The 19,927-nt window shown below is 45.4% G+C and overlaps 2 protein-coding genes across 2 annotated transcripts in view; one reads left to right on the forward strand and one right to left on the reverse strand.

The window, feature by feature from the left end:
• The window catches only part of HSPH1 (heat shock protein family H (Hsp110) member 1), a 42,462-nt gene extending 32,063 nt beyond the window's left edge, over positions 1-10,399 (forward strand). Inside the window, exons 12-18 of the mRNA XM_006263641.4 lie at positions 592-723; positions 1,591-1,728; positions 2,095-2,220; positions 7,172-7,279; positions 7,392-7,511; positions 8,883-9,044; positions 9,551-10,399. Of these exons, the coding sequence (XP_006263703.1) occupies positions 592-723; positions 1,591-1,728; positions 2,095-2,220; positions 7,172-7,279; positions 7,392-7,511; positions 8,883-9,044; positions 9,551-9,748 (984 nt within the window). The 3' untranslated portion in view covers positions 9,749-10,399. The remainder of the gene's footprint in view (positions 1-591; positions 724-1,590; positions 1,729-2,094; positions 2,221-7,171; positions 7,280-7,391; positions 7,512-8,882; positions 9,045-9,550) is intronic.
• Positions 516-19,927, reverse strand: part of LOC102576686 (WD repeat-containing protein 64) — a 91,067-nt gene continuing 71,655 nt past the window's right edge. Inside the window, exons 28-32 of the mRNA XM_019498289.2 lie at positions 18,581-18,771; positions 13,397-13,500; positions 13,183-13,270; positions 8,414-8,770; positions 516-691 (exon numbers count right to left, since the gene is read on the reverse strand). Coding sequence (XP_019353834.1) covers positions 8,726-8,770; positions 13,183-13,270; positions 13,397-13,500; positions 18,581-18,771 — 428 coding nt within the window. The 3' untranslated portion in view covers positions 516-691; positions 8,414-8,725. The remainder of the gene's footprint in view (positions 692-8,413; positions 8,771-13,182; positions 13,271-13,396; positions 13,501-18,580; positions 18,772-19,927) is intronic.

Genomic DNA, 19,927 nt, shown 5'->3' on the forward strand with positions numbered 1-19,927 from the left:
TATCTCCTTTCGTTCCCTGTTGTGGAATGCTGTTCAACACTGGCCTGTTTCTTCTTTACCTTAGTTCACGGTCTTCTCTGAGGCTTTTCTTGTGTTTACAAATTATCTAAGCATTTTAACAAAAATAAATCTATTATAGCAAAGTAACATCCAATACATTTGGTTACATTAATCACTACTACTAATATTTTAAGATAAAACTATGATATGATGTATTTGGATTATTTAATGTATGGTCTTCCCTTATGTCTCCTTTCAAGCCTTGTACTTTTGTTTAATTGTGTTTAGTTAAATAAGTGTATGGCTTCCTTTACTTTGCTGACAAAACTAATTGTCGTATCTGCAAAGGTTCATGCTGTGGTCACTCAAACAGGCTTGAAGGCCTTCTGATTAGCCAGACTTCTGCAGCTTGGCCTAGGCCCCTTGCAAATGGCCAAGGCTGGCAACAGCATGTAATTGTATCTTGTATCTCTTTCCAACAGCATGTGCAAGTACACATGTATTTGAGTGGAGAGTGCTTAACAATTAAGATTTTATTAAATGTAAGTACACCTGCTTTATACATCCTTTGTGCCTGGACTTCCATTTCAGAACAATGTCCAGCAAGACAACAGTGAAGCTGGAACACAGTCCCGGGTACAAACTGATGAGCAGCAAACATCACAGTCTTCCCCTTCGTCAGAACCTCCCTCTGAAGAAAACAAAAACCCAGATACCAAGAAAGTGAGTGACCCTTTAAACTCATTCTGTTGAAAAAAGTTATAATGTCTTATGCTGCTCTTTAAAACTGTAACTCTACAAAGTTATAAGCAACTTGCTGCCCTTGCAGCAAATTATGTTAATACTTTTTGCATATTAATTTTTTGTCTGAAATCACCAATGTGTGTAGCTATTTAAGGCAAGATAAAGTGGGCAAAAATCTAATGATCCATATTTCAGCCTTCTGAAAAGCTTCCCTGTCCACCCCCAGGTTTTCTGTTAATAATGTCTTTATTATGGTGCTTTGAAGGAATTTCGGATTATGTAATAACCTTTGCTAGAGCTGCTGTGACAAACTGGGGAATCCAGACTAAAAAGAAAACTTTAGAACAAAGTGTATGCAGCTTGCAAAGCAAAACAAAGTCCTTGCTGCAAAAGGCCTGTAATCAAACTCTTAACATTGATGCTTACAAGGGTTACCGCTAAAAAGAATCAAACAGCAAACAATCAGCCTGAGGCTGCTAGCAGTTTGCACTTAATTTTTACCATGTGTTCTTATAATGAGCACGTCAGTGTTGATGCTTGCAATCAAAAGCCAGAGATTCTAAAGAATGGCTTGTTGCTGCTGATAGAACATAGTTCTGGTAACTGCCCGCCCTGTTTCCTCAACCCCGTTCATGATATGGAGATACCTGACAATAGATGAAGTAGAACAAGACTGGAATAGCTGACAATAGTCTATCTCTGTTGGGGGTTTTGAAGGAAAGCTGAGAAACTTAGTCCACGTTCCTTTGAATAGCATCACTGGGGAGAGAGTGGAGGCCTTCCTTTTAGGGCTCCCTATTGCAAGATGTCAGAAACATGATCTTGTTTCTCTTTTGTCCAATCCAGACAAACGAGAAGAAAAGTGATCAACCACCAGAAGCTAAAAAACCCAAGATAAAGATGAAGAATGTGGAGCTGCCTATTGAAGCTAACTTGGTCTGGCAGTTAGGGAAAGACCTACTCAATATGTATATTGAGACAGAGGTGAGTTAAGTAGCCTTGGTTAAGGAGACCTGTTCTAATCTAGTTTCTGTTAAATGACACTTAAGCAACTGAAAACTTTCTTAGATATAAAAATGGAACACAGCATCTTTTATTAAAGCTGATTCATGCTGAGTTAATGCAATGCCTTGCTTGGCTGCCACGTAGCAAAATTATATCATTTTGAATGACATTATGGAATTACTGATCCATGGAATGAGAGCACAAATTGGTTTAGAACTGTCAATATTTTGACAGAGATGGGCCAAGGCCTTTCAGAGATTGAAATTCTGCACTGTTGTAAGATTCTGCTTTTGCGCTTAACATTGCTCTAATAAAATAGATTTTTTTTCCCCATGATCCAAACAGGGCAGGATGATCATGCAAGACAAGCTGGAGAAAGAAAGAAACGATGCTAAGAATGCTGTAGAGGAGTATGTGTATGAGTTCAGGGACAAGCTGTCTGGACCATATGAAAAGTTTGTCTGTGAACACGTAAGTTGTAACTTCAATAGTTAACTAAAAAACCTTCCCTTCAACATCTCCCCTTTTTTTCTTTTCACACTTTTGCCTTAATTTTACAGAAGAAATACCTGGAATTCTGGGCACTTGGATGATAACTTGCACATCTTTAGAGTTGTGTTTTTACTTGCAAAAAGTGTGCCTGCAGTCTTCAAAATTAGTTGCCTCAGAATGGCTGCAATTAGTATTTTGGAAACTGTAGTAATTCATTAATCTAAATCTGACCAGTCCTAAGCTTTGTTGGTAACACTTGAACTAGGGAGCAGAATAGGACCAGGATCTGGAGTGGCAGGCATGACAGCTCAATCTGAATGGGTAAAGAGCAAACAGTTGGAGGCAACTGGTGATGAGGAGACAGAGCCATCGTGCAAAAGCAGGGAGAGGTACAAAAAACCTCAAGTTCTTGAAAATGAAATGGAAGGGAATAAAATGTATCTAGTCTGAAGAGAATTTCAAAGCGATTTTGCCCTACAGCAGGAATGTCAAACATGTGGCCTGGGGACTGGATTCAGCCCACAGAGCCATGTCATATGGTCTGTTGGGCTCCCAGAGGGGCTGGGAATTCAGGGGTGGGGCTCTCCTCTGAAATCTGAAGCCCGAAATGAATGGGGGTGAACAGTAGCTGCATTAAGTCCCTTGCTGTTGCATCAGAATCCAACCAGGGGGAGTTTGACACTCCTGCCTACAGTATCTATATCATTAACTACTAAGTTTGGTTAGTGATCACATAGTCTTTTTACTGTAGATGCACTGATACATTGGTTGCATATGGGTTGGCATCAGTAAAATTAACATTACCAGCAATTGGCTTTTTTTGGCTGGTGTAGCCAATAATATCACCAGTAAACACCACATGTATGTGCACAGCTGCAACATGCACACAGCCAGGAATGCAGCCTGGCAGCGTGGAGAGTCAGCATCTGGCCTGTGGTGGGGTGGGAAGGAAAGAGGTGTTTGGGTGGGGGGTACATGTAGATTGAGATCTCTACAGTGAGTGAGGGAGTGGGATGGACAGGTGCTGCCTACCCAAGGTGATAAATGTGACCCCAGCCAGGAGTGGGACAGAGCCTTGTGGGTGGCTGATCATGGGGCAACAGCTCCCCACTGCTGTGTGCACCCCTGACAGAAGCATAGGGGGCACATGCTCCCCTAGATTTGTGAACGGGGTGAAGGAGGCTGCCCACTGGGGTCAGGGCTGGGGCTGCGGCAGCCTCTTCCTGGCAGGGAGCTGGACTGGGGCTGGGCTCCAAGGGGGTGGGGTAGGTGGTAGCACTCAGAGGGGTGGCTTATGGGTTGGGCTATAGCCACCCCAAAATTCCCCATAGCTACCCCTCCTAGTGCTGGTGCAGCCCCTGGCCCCAACCCTACAGCCCACCCTCACCCTGTGCACAAATCAGGAGGGGGCAGAAAACAGTGGTGGGGAACAGCCCCCTTCCCACATCCTGTACCCCCTGGATGAGATGCCTCAGCCCCAGGGTCACATTCACTGTCCTAGCTGGGCAGCACCTGCCCACTCCCTCCCTCACCGTGAGGGCCTCTTTTCTTGCCCCTTCCCCCACACAGACTTACTGGCAGGATGCGGCTTTCTAAGCTTCCAGACTGCATTCCTTTAAAACGGCTATTCAGTTGATATTGGCTGATACCAATGGCCAATTATTAAGCAGCCATATTGGCCAAGAAAATCTTTTAGTGCACCCCTGCTCTTTACATGATGCAAGGACCTAGTTATAGATCAAGCACAGACTATTTGAAAAATGAGATGTGCCAGTGCTTGCCGCAACTGATTCTTTAAAATGAAAAAGGCAGAACAACAGAATGTCTGCTGCAGCCTGTCCCTGGCTTTAACAGGGCACCATTTAGACTTTTGTGCATGGTCAGCTTGGGCATACATTTTGGGCTCAAAGAAAAATGAAAGGAGGCAGCTCTCTCAGATTTCCCAGGGTTACAATTTTGAGAGATTTCTTATAGTTAGTTACAACTGTACTTTTTTTCTCAGCCAGTGGTAGAACTGCTGCCGCGTGTTCTTCAAACTGGTCTGCATTTTTCTTCTATCTTTTTGCCAAATGATGTTTTAGCAGCACTGTATCCGTTAGTCTTTGACTGAAACTCTGTGATGATATTCAGAAAGCAACTGATGTAGGAGATGGCTGAGGAATATATAAAGGCACCAAACAAGCAATTGGTCTAGTCAAGGAAGATAGCTCCGCTGAAAGACTTAAATAGAAATGTCATTACTGATAAAAACAACTTGAGCATTGGATTGAACACTATGGAATTCTGTATTCAATGTTTGATTTCAGTTTCACTGACTAGCTTGAAGGATTACCACATTTTGAAGTTATGATGGATTTGGACAACAAACCTATATTAGAAGATTTGCGGAAAGCCATTAAATCGAGTCCTGGGAACAAGGCATCTGGCAGAGACCTTTTGCCTGCTGGAATCTACAACTGTGCCAACAATTAATTACTTTGAAAGCTTCATGATGTTATATAGTACTCTGGAAAGAAGTGCAATTATACAAAAACAAAAGGGCTAGAAGTGACTGACAACCATTGAGGCATCTCCCTGTTGAACATCATTGAAAATGTTGTCACTTGCATCATATTACCTCGGTTGCAATCTCTAGGGGTGTCTGTACATGAGCATGGAGGCTGCTCTGACATGCTGTAATTCCAGCATGATAGAGCAGTTTGCTGGAGTGTAGTAATTACTTCCTTGTTGAACAAGCTTTAGTTCAAGTACCCCTGCTGCCAGAACTAGCCTAGGGGTGTGCAGGGCCCGGGGCATATCAGCCTGTGCGGGGGAGGGTGGTGGGCGACCGGAGTGCAAAGCCGTCAGCGCCTGCGCTGAGTGGTGATGTCCACAGAGCCCCTGAAAGCGCAGGGCCTGGGGTGGTCACCCCGATTCACTTCAACAACAGGTTGAAACGGGTGTGTTTTAGCCCCCATGCTTTTTAACATCTATGTTTCATTTCTGCTTCATGGATTTATTTACGTTTCTTCATGCATTCACGAACTGCAGCAATGGCTCTTATCTTCAAACCAGACTAGATGGAGGCTTGTTTAACATGTCAAGGCTTAGAGCAAAAACCAAGGTAAAAGAACTGGTACTGAGAGACTTCCTGGTCACAGATGACATCGCAAGATGCCTTGGTTGACCACAGTGAATCTTCCCTGCAAAATCTCTTTGGTAGATATTGAGTCATGCAAGAGCTTTGGGATGGCAGTTAGTCTCAAGAAGACTGATACCAAGGGGTGGAAGAACCAATGTCATCACTTGAACAGTGGTTTTCAACCTGTGGTCTGTGGACCTCTGGTGGTCCACAGACTGTCTAAGGAGTCTGTTAAAGATTACTATGATCATTCAAAAGTGTGAATACTCAAAAAGGAATCAGCATCTCTATTCAAAACTTCCAAAGTAGCCTGCACCTCCATATGTTTAAGGGTCTGCCTGTGAAAAATGGTTGAAAACCACTGCTCTGGAGGATAAATCTTTTGGTGTCACTGACAGTTTTTGCTGTCTGGATTCTACAATCAGCAGGAATCCTGACCTTCAGACTGAACTAACAGAATCGGAGAAATAGCTAAGAATTTTGGGCTGTTACAGAACTGTGCGTGGAATAACAGCAAACTGTCAGCTAAGGTGAAGATGTGAATCGACCAGACTTGTGTGCTGTCGCCTCTACTTCATGGTTCAGAAACGTGGACCGCGTACATTAAGCACATCAAGAGACTGAACAGCTTCCACAAGATATCTGTATAAGATCCTGAAAATAAGGTAGGAAGACAGAATACCAAACACAGAAGTACTGGAGTGCGCAGGACTGACGTACTTAGAGACCACTACCAAGAAGAGGAAGTTGCAATGGATGGGCTGTTGGGAGAATGGGAGGAGACTCGTATTACAAAACTATTCTGTACGGCAAGATTTGAGACTGTTCTAGAAAGTGGGGTTACTCTTTATGGCAGTACCACGATGTGTGCAAAAATTATACAAAGTCGTTCATCGACATAGAAAGCTGGGGGAATGCATGCAGAATCCTGTCTGATCTGGAAGGAACATCTTGGCACTGGGTGCAGCTCAACATGCAGCAGCTTTGATCCAGAGGATGGAAGCAAAGCAAAAAAGAAGAAAGCAGCATGCTGTAAATTTGGACTCCTACATGGACAGCACACGGATCTGTGAAATTTGTAACAATCTGTGTTGCTCTCAAATTGGGCCTGTCAGCCACAAACGGATTCATCAGGCATCTGGCTAGACCTTTTACATGTATGTCATGATCCAGAGGAGTGATAGTTGCCTATAATATGGTCAGCTCCACTGCACTGAAATGTTATTAAAAGAGACTACTTTTCCCCTATAAATTGTCCCCAAATAGAATTCTTGTTGAAAAAGTATCCAAAAGCTAGCTACCCTCTGCTTTTGTCAGGATACCACTTGGGTGGGAAGACAGCATTTTGTTTGCTTGTAGATATAGCCACTACAGCTCGGCTTGGCTTCCAAAGCCTTCTGAAAACTGCAGTAGCACATGCAATTCCCAGTTAGGAAGCTTGGAGTGAGTGTTTTGCATATGCTGTGTCCCTCTAACATAAGATGGGCAGATACAATATAGAAAGATGATCATGGAAAGCATATAGTAAGTATCAAGACAGATACGTTGGGCTGGATTTTTTTTTTTGTTCAAGCCAAGATGTACTTGGTACAGAAACAAACAGGTATGGAAATGTGACTTCAAAATTTATTTACATTATCGGTTTTCTCAACTCTGCTTGGGAGGATACTACTTGGCCCATCGCACAAGTCAGAGCAACCTTAGGACTGGACTGTTCAAAATCTAATAGAATACTACAGCTCGTCGTTCTCCATTTTCCTTTCCTTGATGCTTTTCATATTCTGAGCCAAATCTAAATTTTATTCTTAGGATCTTCAAAGATTCTCAGCACTCCTTACAGAGACAGAAAACTGGTTGTATGAGGAGGGAGAAGACCAAGCTAAACAGGTGTACCTAGACAAATTGGATGACTTAAAGGTAGGTACATTTTGCATGCTTATAAATTTGTATCTTCTGAAGTGCAGCAGGAACAAATTTTATTAAGTGTGGATGTGAAGTATAGAATTAATAGAAAGTCTTAATACTTCAGAAACTAGGTACCCCAATTGAAGTGCGGTATCAAGAAGCTGAAGAACGTCCAAGGATATTGGAAGAACTAGGGCGCAAGCTTCAAAGTTATGCCACGATAGCAGGAGAATACAGAAATAAGGTGAGTAACTTCACTAGTAAAGAGGTAGACTTCCTTTTGTCAGGTTGTATTTTAGAGGCACAGAAAATGAGTGGACAGCTGCCTTAGTCTTTTTGTACCACAGATGCCCAAAATTATAAGTGCGACAATTCCTAGTCCTAGTTCGTGCTGTCTTTTCACAGCCAATGTCTGTTTGCTTATGGTGGGAGAGTGTGGGCAGCCCAGGGCTGCCCGTGCTTTCCAGCTGCTTTTAAATAAGTACTCCTAGGGCTTCAGGGGCCTGATCCTGTGTGCTCTGGGAATCCCACTGCAAGCTTTTCTTACTGCTGGGCCCCAGGTCAGGGTGTTACTCTGCAAGCACAGGGTGGGTGATGTCTTAGTTGCATTGTGGGGTCAGCTTCCATGGCTGTTTGTCCTGCAAGGTCATGCCTGTAGAGCTGCAGGAACCCAGCCTTGTGGGGAAAAAGGCCCAGTGATATCTGTAGATGCCAGTGGAGTGGGGTCAGCTGTGCTGGTATGTGTCCTGGCATAGCTGACTTTCTTTAAGTAAATATCATCTGTTTATATACACTTAGGATGCTGACAAGCGTGGGGTTGGGGGAATGCTGTTTAACGGAAGCAGTAGCCTGTTGCCTCAACCTGGCTCCCCAGCATCTATGTAGATTGGGTGCTTCAGTGGAGCTTTTTTGGTGGTTTTAGCTAAAGCTCATTCAATCAGCTATTAAATAAAGCACCACATTTTTTCCACATCTGTAAACAGCCTTAGATGCTTAACATATGAAAGGGGTACAATACTTGCTCTTCATTCTGCTCTTAAGGCTACTGTGCCATAATACTGTTATGACCAGAAACTACTTCTCCACAGCAAGTCTAATCTTTAATTGCTCACATGTCTTTCAAAAGGCTTAAGAGTAAAAACTTACGTTAATGTCATGTGGTCCAGATGTGAGATGCATGGAGTAATGTATCCACGAAGGATAATGTCTTCTGTTAGATCAAAACTTGCATAATATTTGAAGACCCAAATCTTCCAGCCAAAATGTGTGTGATGGGTATCTCTCTTCTCCCTCTGTTGCCACTGGCTGCAGTATCACCCACAGATCCTAGGGCAGGGGCTTCTAGAGCATCTTCCAGCCTGCCTGGTTTATGAAAACACAAGCTGCAGAAAGTCATCATGACACTGAGTAGCTCCATCTGGCATTATCTTTCCTCTGCTGTAGCCCAACAGTACTGGATCAGCTGGGTTTTTGAACATCTATAGAGGAGAGGCCAGGATTTGCCTGTACAACACATGCATAAGGAATATGTTCACTGAGAAACATACTTACAAAACCTCACAGAGGAAGTTTGAGATGCAAAATGTCTGAAGCTGCTTCATTGTTTTTTTTGTAGGATGAGAAGTTCAGCCACATTGATGAAACGGAAATAATGAAAGTAGAGAAGTGTGCTGGTGAAGTGCTGGAGTGGATGAATAATGTTGTGAATGCACAGGCTAAAAAGAGCCTTGATCAGGATCCAGTTGTACATTCAAGTGAAATCAAAGCAAAGCTAAAGGTAAGTGTAGAAGGAAATTAATTCCAGGGCCTGGAGATATACAGCCAGGCCATGATCTGAGACCATGCACTCTAGATTGCTTCTAACTGATAGAAGCATAAGAGAGTAATTTGGAGAATCTGAGTAGCTCCAGGTGGGAGTGGGTCACAAGAAGCAAGGAAGATTACATAGATTGTTAAAAACAACACTTTGGAGGTAGAGTATGCCTAGATTGCATCTGTCTAACCTTGTGTTTTAAATATAGCTTTTAGCCAGATTAGAAGTTAAAACTTCTTTACATGATTGGCAAACCCAATATAGCAAAGCATTATTTATACTCTATGCCAAAGAGTCTTATAGAGGAAGATGGTTAATGTAGTGCACAGTGTTAAGCACCTCCACCCTCACTGGGCACAGGAAGCCTGATTCAGACATTTGAAAACGCAGTTTGCTTTTTTAAACAGTGGGGCTGGGTCACTTGAGCCTCCTGATCAAGTAAAGTACACAGAGTGCCTTTTTTATCATAGGCGTTAACCAACATATGTGAGCCTGTTGTGACGCAGCCAAAACCAAAAGTTGACTCTCCTAAGGAAGAAAATCCATTGAATGGACCTGGTGACTTTAAAACTGAAGAGCTGGAAGAAGATAAAAATGCTGAAATACCTCAGCAGAATGGTGAATGCCATCCTAGTGACCAGACCACCACTAGCATGGACCTGGACTAGACCATGCATTGCATTGAAGAGTTTCATCTCATGAAAGAAATTTTTTTTTTTTTTTCAGTAGTAGGGGATATGGGAGGAAAACATGCAGTCTTGAACTATTTATATTTTTTTTTTCTTTAAATTGTCTGAACTTCGTTGTATTATGGAGGTGGGGAACAATAGCTGTCATCATGATTATCCTAAAAGGAAAATTGCCTTGGTAACTTTCAGATTCCTGTGGAATTGTAAATTCATACAAAGCGTCTGTGCAGTATTTAGCCATTTGCACCACTAAGGATGAAATCTTGCTATGAAATGTCCTGTTCTTTTTCAGAAGGTTGGAACTAAAACCTTGTGTAGATGTTTATAGATGCCAAGGTAGTTTTCTTTCATCTTGACGTCTAATTTGGTATGTCTGTAAGAAGCCAATGTCTGTTCCATTCATAAAGGCTTTTCAAAATATTTTTTATTTTATTCTTTCTTTTTCAAAGTCTGAAATGCTTGCTGGATATTGAGACGGTGAAACATGGTAAGTAGCATGCACAAATGCTTTGCTTCTGTCTCTTGCTGAAAAGAACGTTTTCATGTGGAGAAAGCAAAATGAAAGATATGTTGATCCTGTCATTGTGAAGCCTTTTAATGAGCTTTAAAATAAAGTTCATCTAAATGGTATTTCTGAAATGTTGGTTTTGACTGTGTTCGGTATCTGCTGCCTTTTTGTTATAACCAGTAAAACAGTTGAGAATAGCTGCATCACAATTTTTCCCAGCAAGTATTCAGGTGCTTGGTATGAAAGAACTACCGGAATGTGCCCTAACCAGGGCCATTGCTCTTACTGTCTCTTAAAACTGCACAACATAGAGTGCACCTGTGAACTACAGAAATAATGGAAAAAGCAACTCGCATCGTCAAGAATTAGCTTTGGGGCAGAGGAAGGTCAGGCAGAGGCACTGTGGGTCAAACTTCAAGGGGGGCAAGGCAAAAGGGATCTTACAGTGGGTGTCTACTACAGACCACCCTGGGTTGAGCTGGACCAGGATTTCTCAGTACAGCTTATAGAGGCCATTAGGTCTAGGGATGTCATTGTCATGGGGGATCTAAACTACCCAAACATCTGCTGGGAGGAAGAGTCAGCCAGGTCTGACCATTTGCATAGGTTCCTAGCTGAAATACAGAACCTCCACCTTATCCAGGAGGTGCACAGCCACACTAGGGGAGATGCCTTGCTGGACCTGGTCTTGGCCACTGGGGATGACCTGGTGAGGGGACTACAGGTCCTTGACCACCTGGGGGACAGTGATCATCGCCTGCTGGAATTCACCATCCAGCGCAGGGTGTTGAGGGCTTATACCAAGACTAAAGCTCCTGACTTCAGAAGGGCCAACTTCAACGAATTTAGGAGATTAGTGGGGGAGGCACCGAGGGCTCAAAAGGTAGAGAATATGGGAGTCCATGAGGGGTGGTTGCACCTTAAGGGGGCGATCCTCCAGGCTCAGAGTGTGACAGTCCCCGAGAGAAAGAAGGGGGGTAAGAGTGCTCTGAAACCCCCATGGCTCAAAGGCATTCGAGAATGCCTGAGGGCCAAAAGGGAGGTGTACACCTGGTGGAAGGGAGGGGCTATCACCAAGGAGGAATACTCTTCCTTGGCCCGTGAGTGTAGGAGGGCTGTTAGGAAGGCCAAGGCAGGGGTGGAGCTCAGGCTAGTGACCAGGATTAAGGATAACAAAAAGTCCTTCTTCAAATATATTGGGAGTAAGAAGAAGGCACTGGGTAATGTAGGGCCCCTGCTAGACTCAAATGGTAATCTTGTGGCTACGCTAGACGAGAAAGCCGACATTTTTAACAAGTTCTTTGCCTCTGTCTTCTCGGACAGGGACCAGGACAGCTGTCCCACCACAGGTAGGCACAGCCAGAGAATGGTGGTGGACGGGTCATACTCGACCTGGTGGGATATGAATAGTGGGGTCCCCCAAGGCTTGGTCCTGGGGCCTACTCTGTTTAACATCTTCATCAGCAACTTGGACGAGGGGTGGAAAATAAGTTTTCCAAGTTTGCCGTTGATACCAAGATGTGGGGAGAGGTACGCATGCTCGAAGGGAGAGAGAGCTGCAATTAGACTACAGAAGTGGGCAGATGATAATAGGATGGGGTTCAATGTAGATAAATGCAGGGTGCTACACCTGGGGAGAAGGAATTCACAGCATACTTACAAGCTGGGGAGCTCCCCTCCTTGTGAGCACAGAGGCGGAAAGGGATCTTGGAGTCATTATTGACTCCAAGATGAATGTGAACTGCCAATGCCAGACCGCAGCCAGCAAAGGCAACCGCAGCTTGTCATACATCCAAAGATGCATCTCAAGCCAGTCCAGAGGGGTGATATTCCCCCTCTATGCAACATTGGCCAGGCCACAGTTGGAGTATTGTGTCCAGTTCTGGGCACCGCACTTCAAAAGGGATGTGGCCAGCCTTGAGAGGGTTCAGAGGAAGGCCACCCACTTGGTTGGAGGGCAACAGGGCAGGCCCTTTGAGGAGAGGCTGAGGGACCTGAACCTGTTCAGCCTTAGCAAGCAGAGGCTGAGGGGAGATCTGGTGGCGGCCTACAAACTCGTTAGGGGAGCTCAGCAGCAAACAGGAAGGGCCCTATTCCCCCCAGCAGCACCTGGGGTAACAAGGAACAATGGCCAGAAGCTGCCGGAGAATAGGTTCAGGCTGGAGATTAGGAGGCAATATTTCATTGTTAGGGTGGCTAAGATCTGGAACCAACTTCCCAGGGAAGTGGTCCTCGCTCCACTCCTACCTTGGGTAAATTCGAAAAGAAGCTGGACAAACACCTGTCTGGGGTCATGTGATCCCAGCGTGTGCTCCTGCCAGTGGCGGGTGGTCAGACTAGATCTGTTTAGGTCCCTTCTGACCCCAAACTACTATGAAACTATGAATTTTGATAATGTTACCCCATTATTTTTTTTTGTACCAAACCTGATTGGTTGCAGCTGCACAAAAGCTAGTGTAATCTTCAGTCATTTTAACAACATCAAGGAGTCCTTATTATAAAAGCATGTCTATTTAAAAAGATTTTGTTCCAGTTTAACAGTTCACTTGAGTGATTATTTGGAATGCCAAGTGTATGGTCAGCACCATTTAGAAAGAGAGAAAAGGTCTTTGCGGAGCCTACAGTGCAACAAATTAAACACTAGAACAGTAAAGGTTGGAAAAGGTAAAAGGAGTTATTTAAAATATCTATAGGACTTAAAAAAACAAACAAAAAAACCCAGCTCTTAGACTAATTCTCCAAACCACTAGGAATAAGCTTTGCTACCATTAAAGTGATATGATGTTTTGTACTCAGTCACCTACAGGAAGCTATTGCTTCAGTTTTCCCCTAACCATTCTTTATAAAATAAGTCGGTACCAAGAACAGATACATCAGGCTTTTCACAAATTGTTGCAGTGCTGACCATTTCATAATAGTTGATAGTACGATAAGGGCTCAGTCCCCCATGCTTAAGTGGTCTGGTTAAATTCTTGAACCGTTCAAGCTTCAAACTGGGGGGAGGAAAGAATAAAAGCATGAATTAGTAATTCTGCTATGTATAATTTAGGGCCTAATCTAGGTATCTATATAGCAAACACAGCAAAAACATAAATGTGTGGCCTTGCTTTCAGTTTTACCTTTTGCCCACAGCTTCTGTGCAAGACCATTTGTCAACTTCTTCTTTGATATCTGCATCTGTAATGGTAACTTGAGAGAGCTTATGGTTGTAGCTCCCCTCATGCTAAAATACATAAAGGAGAAGACAAATACAAGATTTATTTAGTCTCCTGATAGACTTGGTCTCTGCTGTGGTGGGTCCTAGAGAAGTCCTATTACTGTTTGGGTTGCTTTACAGAATTTACCTATTTAAACACTGGAGAAAAATACGCTTGCTCTAATTTGCATTTGAAATGTGAACTGCATGCCTTGAACACAAATTTATTACATTTACTAGGAAAAATCTCTTTAAATTCTACTGTAAAATCCCAACTATTTTGTGAAGACGGTTATTAGGAAGAAGAGTATGTATTTAGTGAACAAATACTGAACAGTAGTGCTACTTGGAACATGCTGTAGATCAGGGGTTTTCAACCTTTTTCGAGCATTGTACCCCCAGGTGGCCGAACATGGAGTGTACCTGTAGAGGCCGAGTGTACATGTGTGTTTGGGGGAGGAGGGGGGTGACATGCAGCCGGACACTGAGCAGGGGTGAGGGGATGGGCATGGCATGCAGCTGGATGCAGAGCGGTGGCAGCTGGCATGTGCAGGCTTTCCCCCGTCTTCCCCGCATCTGGCCACATGCCTCTGTAGAGTGGGGGAAGCTGGCATGCGGCAGCTGCCCATGAATACCTCCTAGGGCAGGGGTGGGCAAAATATGGCCCGCAGGCCATATCTGGCCTGCCAAGCACTTCCCTCCAGCCTGCAGAGCCCCTTCAAAACCCACAATGGTGGCTGCCTCTCTAAAAGCCTCTGGCAGCACCAGCTGCTGGCTGCAGCACCTCGGGCTGCTTCCTTGGGTTCTGGTTGCAAGCCAACCAAACCTGACCTCAGCCTGCTGCAGCTGGCCTTGCCCCACCTCTGGCTCAGGCACGTTTTCAGCTTGAGAGGGGCAGGGGGGCTGGCCCAGAACCTGGGGCACCATTGAGGGGGAAAAAGTGTCTGGGCCAGCTTCTGCTTTGCTGCACGGGACTGGAAAGGGCCCTGCCCTGCAGGTAAGCCCAGGAAAGTGGTTGCTGGGCAGGCTTTCCCCATGCTGTGCTGCTTGGGCTGTGCAGGGTCAGGTTGGGCTGGGACTGGGGAGGGGAACCAGCAGCTAGGCCACAGCTCTGGCCTAGTCAGCACCAGGGAGGAGAGGTGGTGGCGGAGCCGTGTGCTGCTCGGGACAGGATGAGCCCAGCTGGAGCAGCAGGGGCTCAGCTACATTTTCCCTCTACCTGCTCTGGTCAGTCCTGAGCAGCACATAGCTCTACCACCACTTCTGCTGGCCAATGCCGACCCAGCTGGGTTCACCCCATCCCCAGCAGCATGTGGGAAGCTGGCTTCAGCTGCATGCTGCTCTGGATGGGACGGACCTGCCCAGGTCTGCACCAGCCAGGAAAAGCAGCATGCAGCTGAAGTTGGCTCCTTGCATGCTGCCGGGGGTGGGAGGAGCCTGGCCGGGTCTGCACCAGCCAGCAGAATGGGCGGCAGAGCTGTGTGCTGCTTGGGACAGGACGATCCCGGCCGGAGCAGCAAAGGCTCAGCTGCATTTTCCCCCTGCCTGCACCAGTCAGTCCCGAGCGGCGCACAGCTCCACTGCCACTTCTGCTGGCCGGTGTAAACCTGGCTGGGCCCGTCCCATCTGGGGCAGCATGCGGCTGAAGCCAGCTTCCCATGTGCTGCTGGGGACAGGGTAAACCCAACTGCGTCGGCACTGGCCAGCAGAAGCAGCAGGGGAGCGGCCTCGTTTTGGGACCAGCTGGCACAGGTAGGGGGCAAGTGCAGCAGCACCTGGGGAAGCCACCGCTTGATAGGGGACTGGGTGGGTGGGCTGGCTGGGCCTCACCAGGGAGGGAAAGCTGTGGCTGAGCCCCCCTGTGGCTTGGGACAGGAGGGGGTCCTACAGCACCAGAGGTGAGGGGACCTGGGCTGGGCTGGCTTCTGTTGTGCTGGGACGGGGGCTGGTATGGGTCAGGACCAGGTCATGCTGGCGCCAGTGATGGGTGGAGGTTGGCCAGCTTTTGATGCCTGGGGCCTGATGGGGTGGGCTGGGTCCTTGCTTGTGGGAAGGGTCTGGTGACCAGTACTGGCCAGGGGAAGGGAAGCTGGGGCAGGATGTATCAAGGGGTTGTGACCCCTCTAACCTGGTAAATTGTGCAAGGGGAGGGACTTCTGGTGGCAAAAGGTCAGGGGGCGGGACTTCTGGTCCCAAGATTGTGATGTGGGGGTGGGGCAACTGAAGGGACAGGGCTACCCATGCGGCCCTTGACAGCTTGCCAAAACTCATCAAGTGGCCCTCTGCCCGAAATAATTTCCCACCTCTGTCCTAGGGCCTGGTCTAGTACCTGTGGGGGTACTTATACCCTCAGTTGACAACCCCTGCTATAGATCATCAATACCAGGGTGTAGTGTGTGTAGACTGAATTTAACTACAATGCACGCTTAAGCTGCTTAACATTTTAACTGTGGATAAAGTCTGAACTTTCCTTCTTGTATCATAATACTAATCAAATAAAAAAACAAGTCTTACTAGACAACCAGGAAGACTAAGGGATCTGGAACTGTTCAATCTCGGGAAGAGAAGACTGAGGGGGGGTGGGGACTTGGTGACTATTTAAAAGTATGTAAGGGGTGAATATAAAGCATGGGGAGAAAAATGGTTCACTAGGATGTCCCAAGGGAGGACAAGGAGCAATAACCATAAACTGTTAGAAGATGGTTTCAGGTTGGATGCAAGGAAAAACTTCTTTGTGGAAAGGGTGACCAGAATCCAGAAGATTTCCCAAGGAGGTGGTGCAGTCCCCAACCCTGGAAGTCATCAAGAAGAGACTGGACAGACACCTTGTTAGGATTACTTGATCTCAGTGGTAGAGGGATTGGACTCTATAGTCTTCTGAGGTCTCTTCCAGTCCTTAATTTCTGTGGTTCTATGACTTACAAATTGATTTTTTGATTTTTTTTTTTAAGCAAAGCCTTCTGTACCACACTTTCCAAACACCAGTCTTGCTAAAGTTAGAGATTCAGCTTCTTTTGCTTTTGTATATAGTGGGATTGAGAAATAATTACTTTTACACCACCAAAGGAAAAGTTACTGTAAAAACATAGAGCATATATAGAAACTATTGGAAAGTGTATTGCAGTTGTTGTTAGCTAGGGCACCATGTAATCTTTAGAAGCTGTGAGCTCTACCCCCTGGGGTGCTGTAATACAGACGCTACTGCCACGGTGGCAGAAGCTAGTTCAATCTATTCTGTGCATGCTTCTACTGGATTAGGACACTGGTCAGCCTGCAGCAGCCTTTCCTGATCCAGCCCCTCCCACACACCTGGAAACAAGAGCACAGGACTGTGTCTGCTGCTAGGAAAGGCCAAAGTAAAAGAACAGAATGAGTTGGTGCCTGCCTGCTTTAGGCTTATCACATCCCTAATGCAGGAGTGCATACCCATGTCACAGCCCTTCCCAACCTGGCTGTGCAACTGATGCACAAGGCAGTTCTTTCTTGAAGGAGCAACACCCAGTGGGGAAGTACTGAGGGGAGCAGAGGCAGCACCAACAGTGGTTCTCAAGCAGGGATGCTGTTACCTTCAGAATAGTGGTAGAGGGGGGACCTGAGAACCACTGGTATATTAAAAAGGGAATGGTGTGATTATGGCATCTTGTTACAGCTCCAAGTTCAAGCTTTACCGTAGGTTCAAGCCAAATGCACTACTTCCCAGAAGCTAAGAGCAATCTTAGAACCTAATTCCTAAAATGACAAAATCAAGTTGATCTACCTCTGCTCAGCAGCAGGCTGATCCTGAAAATGGAAGCACCAATAGTCCTGAGCTATTGTTTTTAGCCACTTAAGTACCAGCTGCTCAGCTACTATGAGTAGGGTTTCTTCCATAGTTTCATAGTTGTTAGGGACTGGAAGGGACTTGACAGATCATCAGGTGCAGACCCCCTACACTTGGGCAGGAAAGACTGCTGTGATCAGATGACGCCAGCAAGAGAGGCATCAAGATGCTTTTTGAAAATCGCTAGGGTAGATGACTGTACCCCTTGGAGGGGAGCCTGTTCCAAACTCTCCGCACTCTACTTGAAGTTTTTCCTTATGTCTATCCTGAAGCAATCTTCAACCAGTTTGTGCCCTTTATTTCTTGTCCTCTTTTAGGTGGCCTTGGTGATTAGATGCTCCCTCAAGCCCTGATGTACGCCCCTAATATACTTAGGCTGCTAACAAGTCTGTGCCCTCCCAGTCTGTTTTTCTTTTCCAGGCTGAACAGTCCCAAGCCTTTCAGCCTCTCCTTGTATGACTTGGACTCCAGGCCTCTAATCATGTGTGTGGCCCTCCTCTGGACTCTCTCAAGCTTCTCCCCATCCTTCTTGAAGTGCAGCACCCAGAACTGGATGCAGTACACCACCAAGGCCAAGTGGGGCAGGAGGATGACATCCTTTGCCTTGCTTGAGATGTCTCAGTGGATGCATCCCAGCGTTTGATTAGCTCTGCCAGCTACAGCATTGCATTGGTGGCTCATATTCACTTTGTTGTCAGTCATGACACCCCAGTCTTCATCAGTTGTGGTACTAGCAAGCATAGCACTGCTGAGCCTGTAAGGGTGTTGCGGATTATTTCTCCCCAGATGGAGCACTGTCATTTAATACAGAAAAATGTATATCAGGTTGAGGTCCACCTACCTCACAAGCCTGTCCAGGTCAGCCTGTATTGCCAACCTGTCTTTGAGTGTGACCACACTCCCCCATAGTTTGGTGTCGTCAGCAAATTTTGCCAGTTTCTTTATAATACCCAAATCAAAATTGGTCCTGAACATGTTGAAGATCACTGATCTGAGTTGATTAATGTTAAAAATCAAGCCAAGAACTGCTCCCTGTGAGATACAACTCCATCTACTCAATGGGCTGTTCCTGTTTACAATTATAGATTGACACCTATCAGTTAGTTAACCAGTATTTAATGTGTCCCTTGCTGAATTTGTATCCAAGGTCTCTTCACCAACATATTGTATCAAGGCAAATGCCTCACAAAGACATGTGCATCATCATAGCTGCATCTTGCTTTGCTAGAGAATAAGAAGCGGAACCACATTCTTAACACAGGAAACTGTTGCTATCTATACACAAACCTTAGATAAAGAGTTCTCTCGAGCTGCATCATTTTGGTCTGAGCTTATGATTTGCCAGACAGAAGTTTCGCCTCCCAACACTGGATGATGGGGCATGCTTTGGGGATCTGTCAGAATTTCAAAGGGCACCATGGGATGTTTCCAGGAGGCAGGAGTAAAAATTTCCCAAGGTTCTTCTTGGCCAAAAGTCCCTAAAAGGGGAGGGGGGGGTGGGAATATGAGAATGAGAGACATGCATATTATGCGTCAAAGTGCACAGCCATAGACCTGTACAGAAATTAACAGGTTGCAACTAGAGCTGGTCAAGAGTTTTCCAGCAGATGGTTTTTCTTTGGAAAAATGCTCATTTGATACAAATCAAAATGGTGCATCTCCATTTCAATCGAGCTTTTGTTGGCAAAGATTGGATGGCTTCAGAAGGGATAGCCAATAGCTTGATAGTCACGTTACTACCAGAACCTGAGAGACCTAGGTTCAAGGCCCTACTGTACTTGACCTCTGGTCTCATGAATAATTATGTAGAAAAAGAAGAACATCTCCAATAAGAAAGACTGAGAGAAGCTGATTGTTGAGCCAGCAGACAAGCCAAACACCAGGTAGTACAAGACTGAACTTAGCTCTTACGTTAAGAAATGAATACTTTTCCCACCAGATCCTGATCTACCTGTGTGCACATGCCTTTGTTTCATAAAAACCCTCCCAAGTTGGGAGGGGTGGTGGCGGAGCCATTTCTGCTGAGCTTTTAAGGCTTGATTCTCTTGGAACATTTTCCTTTTTTGTACATACAAACCTTTGCTGCTGGGAAGAATTTTTAAAAACAAATTTAGCCAAAGAAGAGTCCTTGCTAAAATTCTAATTCATCCCCACACTAAATTAGCTCTTTTTCTGGTTGCTAACTGTCAGAAGCTTTTATTCCATGAGGTCCTGATTCAGTGCCTCCTGAGATCACAACCAGAACTTCTCTTCATGCTAGTATGTGTCGAAGCAGATAAAATGGTAGTGTGGTCATGTTAAATGGTAGATGGAGAGGTAGAAATCTACAGTCACTTGTTGCCAGCTTTGGCCATCTTTAAGGGGGAGGCAGGTCTATGCCAAGCTACAGCAGTGCTCATTAGGGCTGTGCAAAGCTTTGGGTGCCAATTCAATTCAGAGGAGATTCGGCCTGATTCAGTGGCCAAATCTCCAAATCCGAATCGAATCGAGATCAATAAAAGAGTCCGAATTGATTTGAAGCTCTCCAAATCTTCGGAAAAGATTCAGGGAGCTTTGATGATTCAGGCAGTCCCCACCCGCTGCAGCAGGGAGCTGGAGCCAGATTCGGAGCTGGTAAGTAGGGGGCAGGACTAT

The sequence above is a fragment of the Alligator mississippiensis genome, chromosome 1, assembly GCF_030867095.1.
Source record: "Alligator mississippiensis isolate rAllMis1 chromosome 1, rAllMis1, whole genome shotgun sequence".
Taxonomy (NCBI): Eukaryota; Metazoa; Chordata; order Crocodylia; family Alligatoridae; genus Alligator; species Alligator mississippiensis.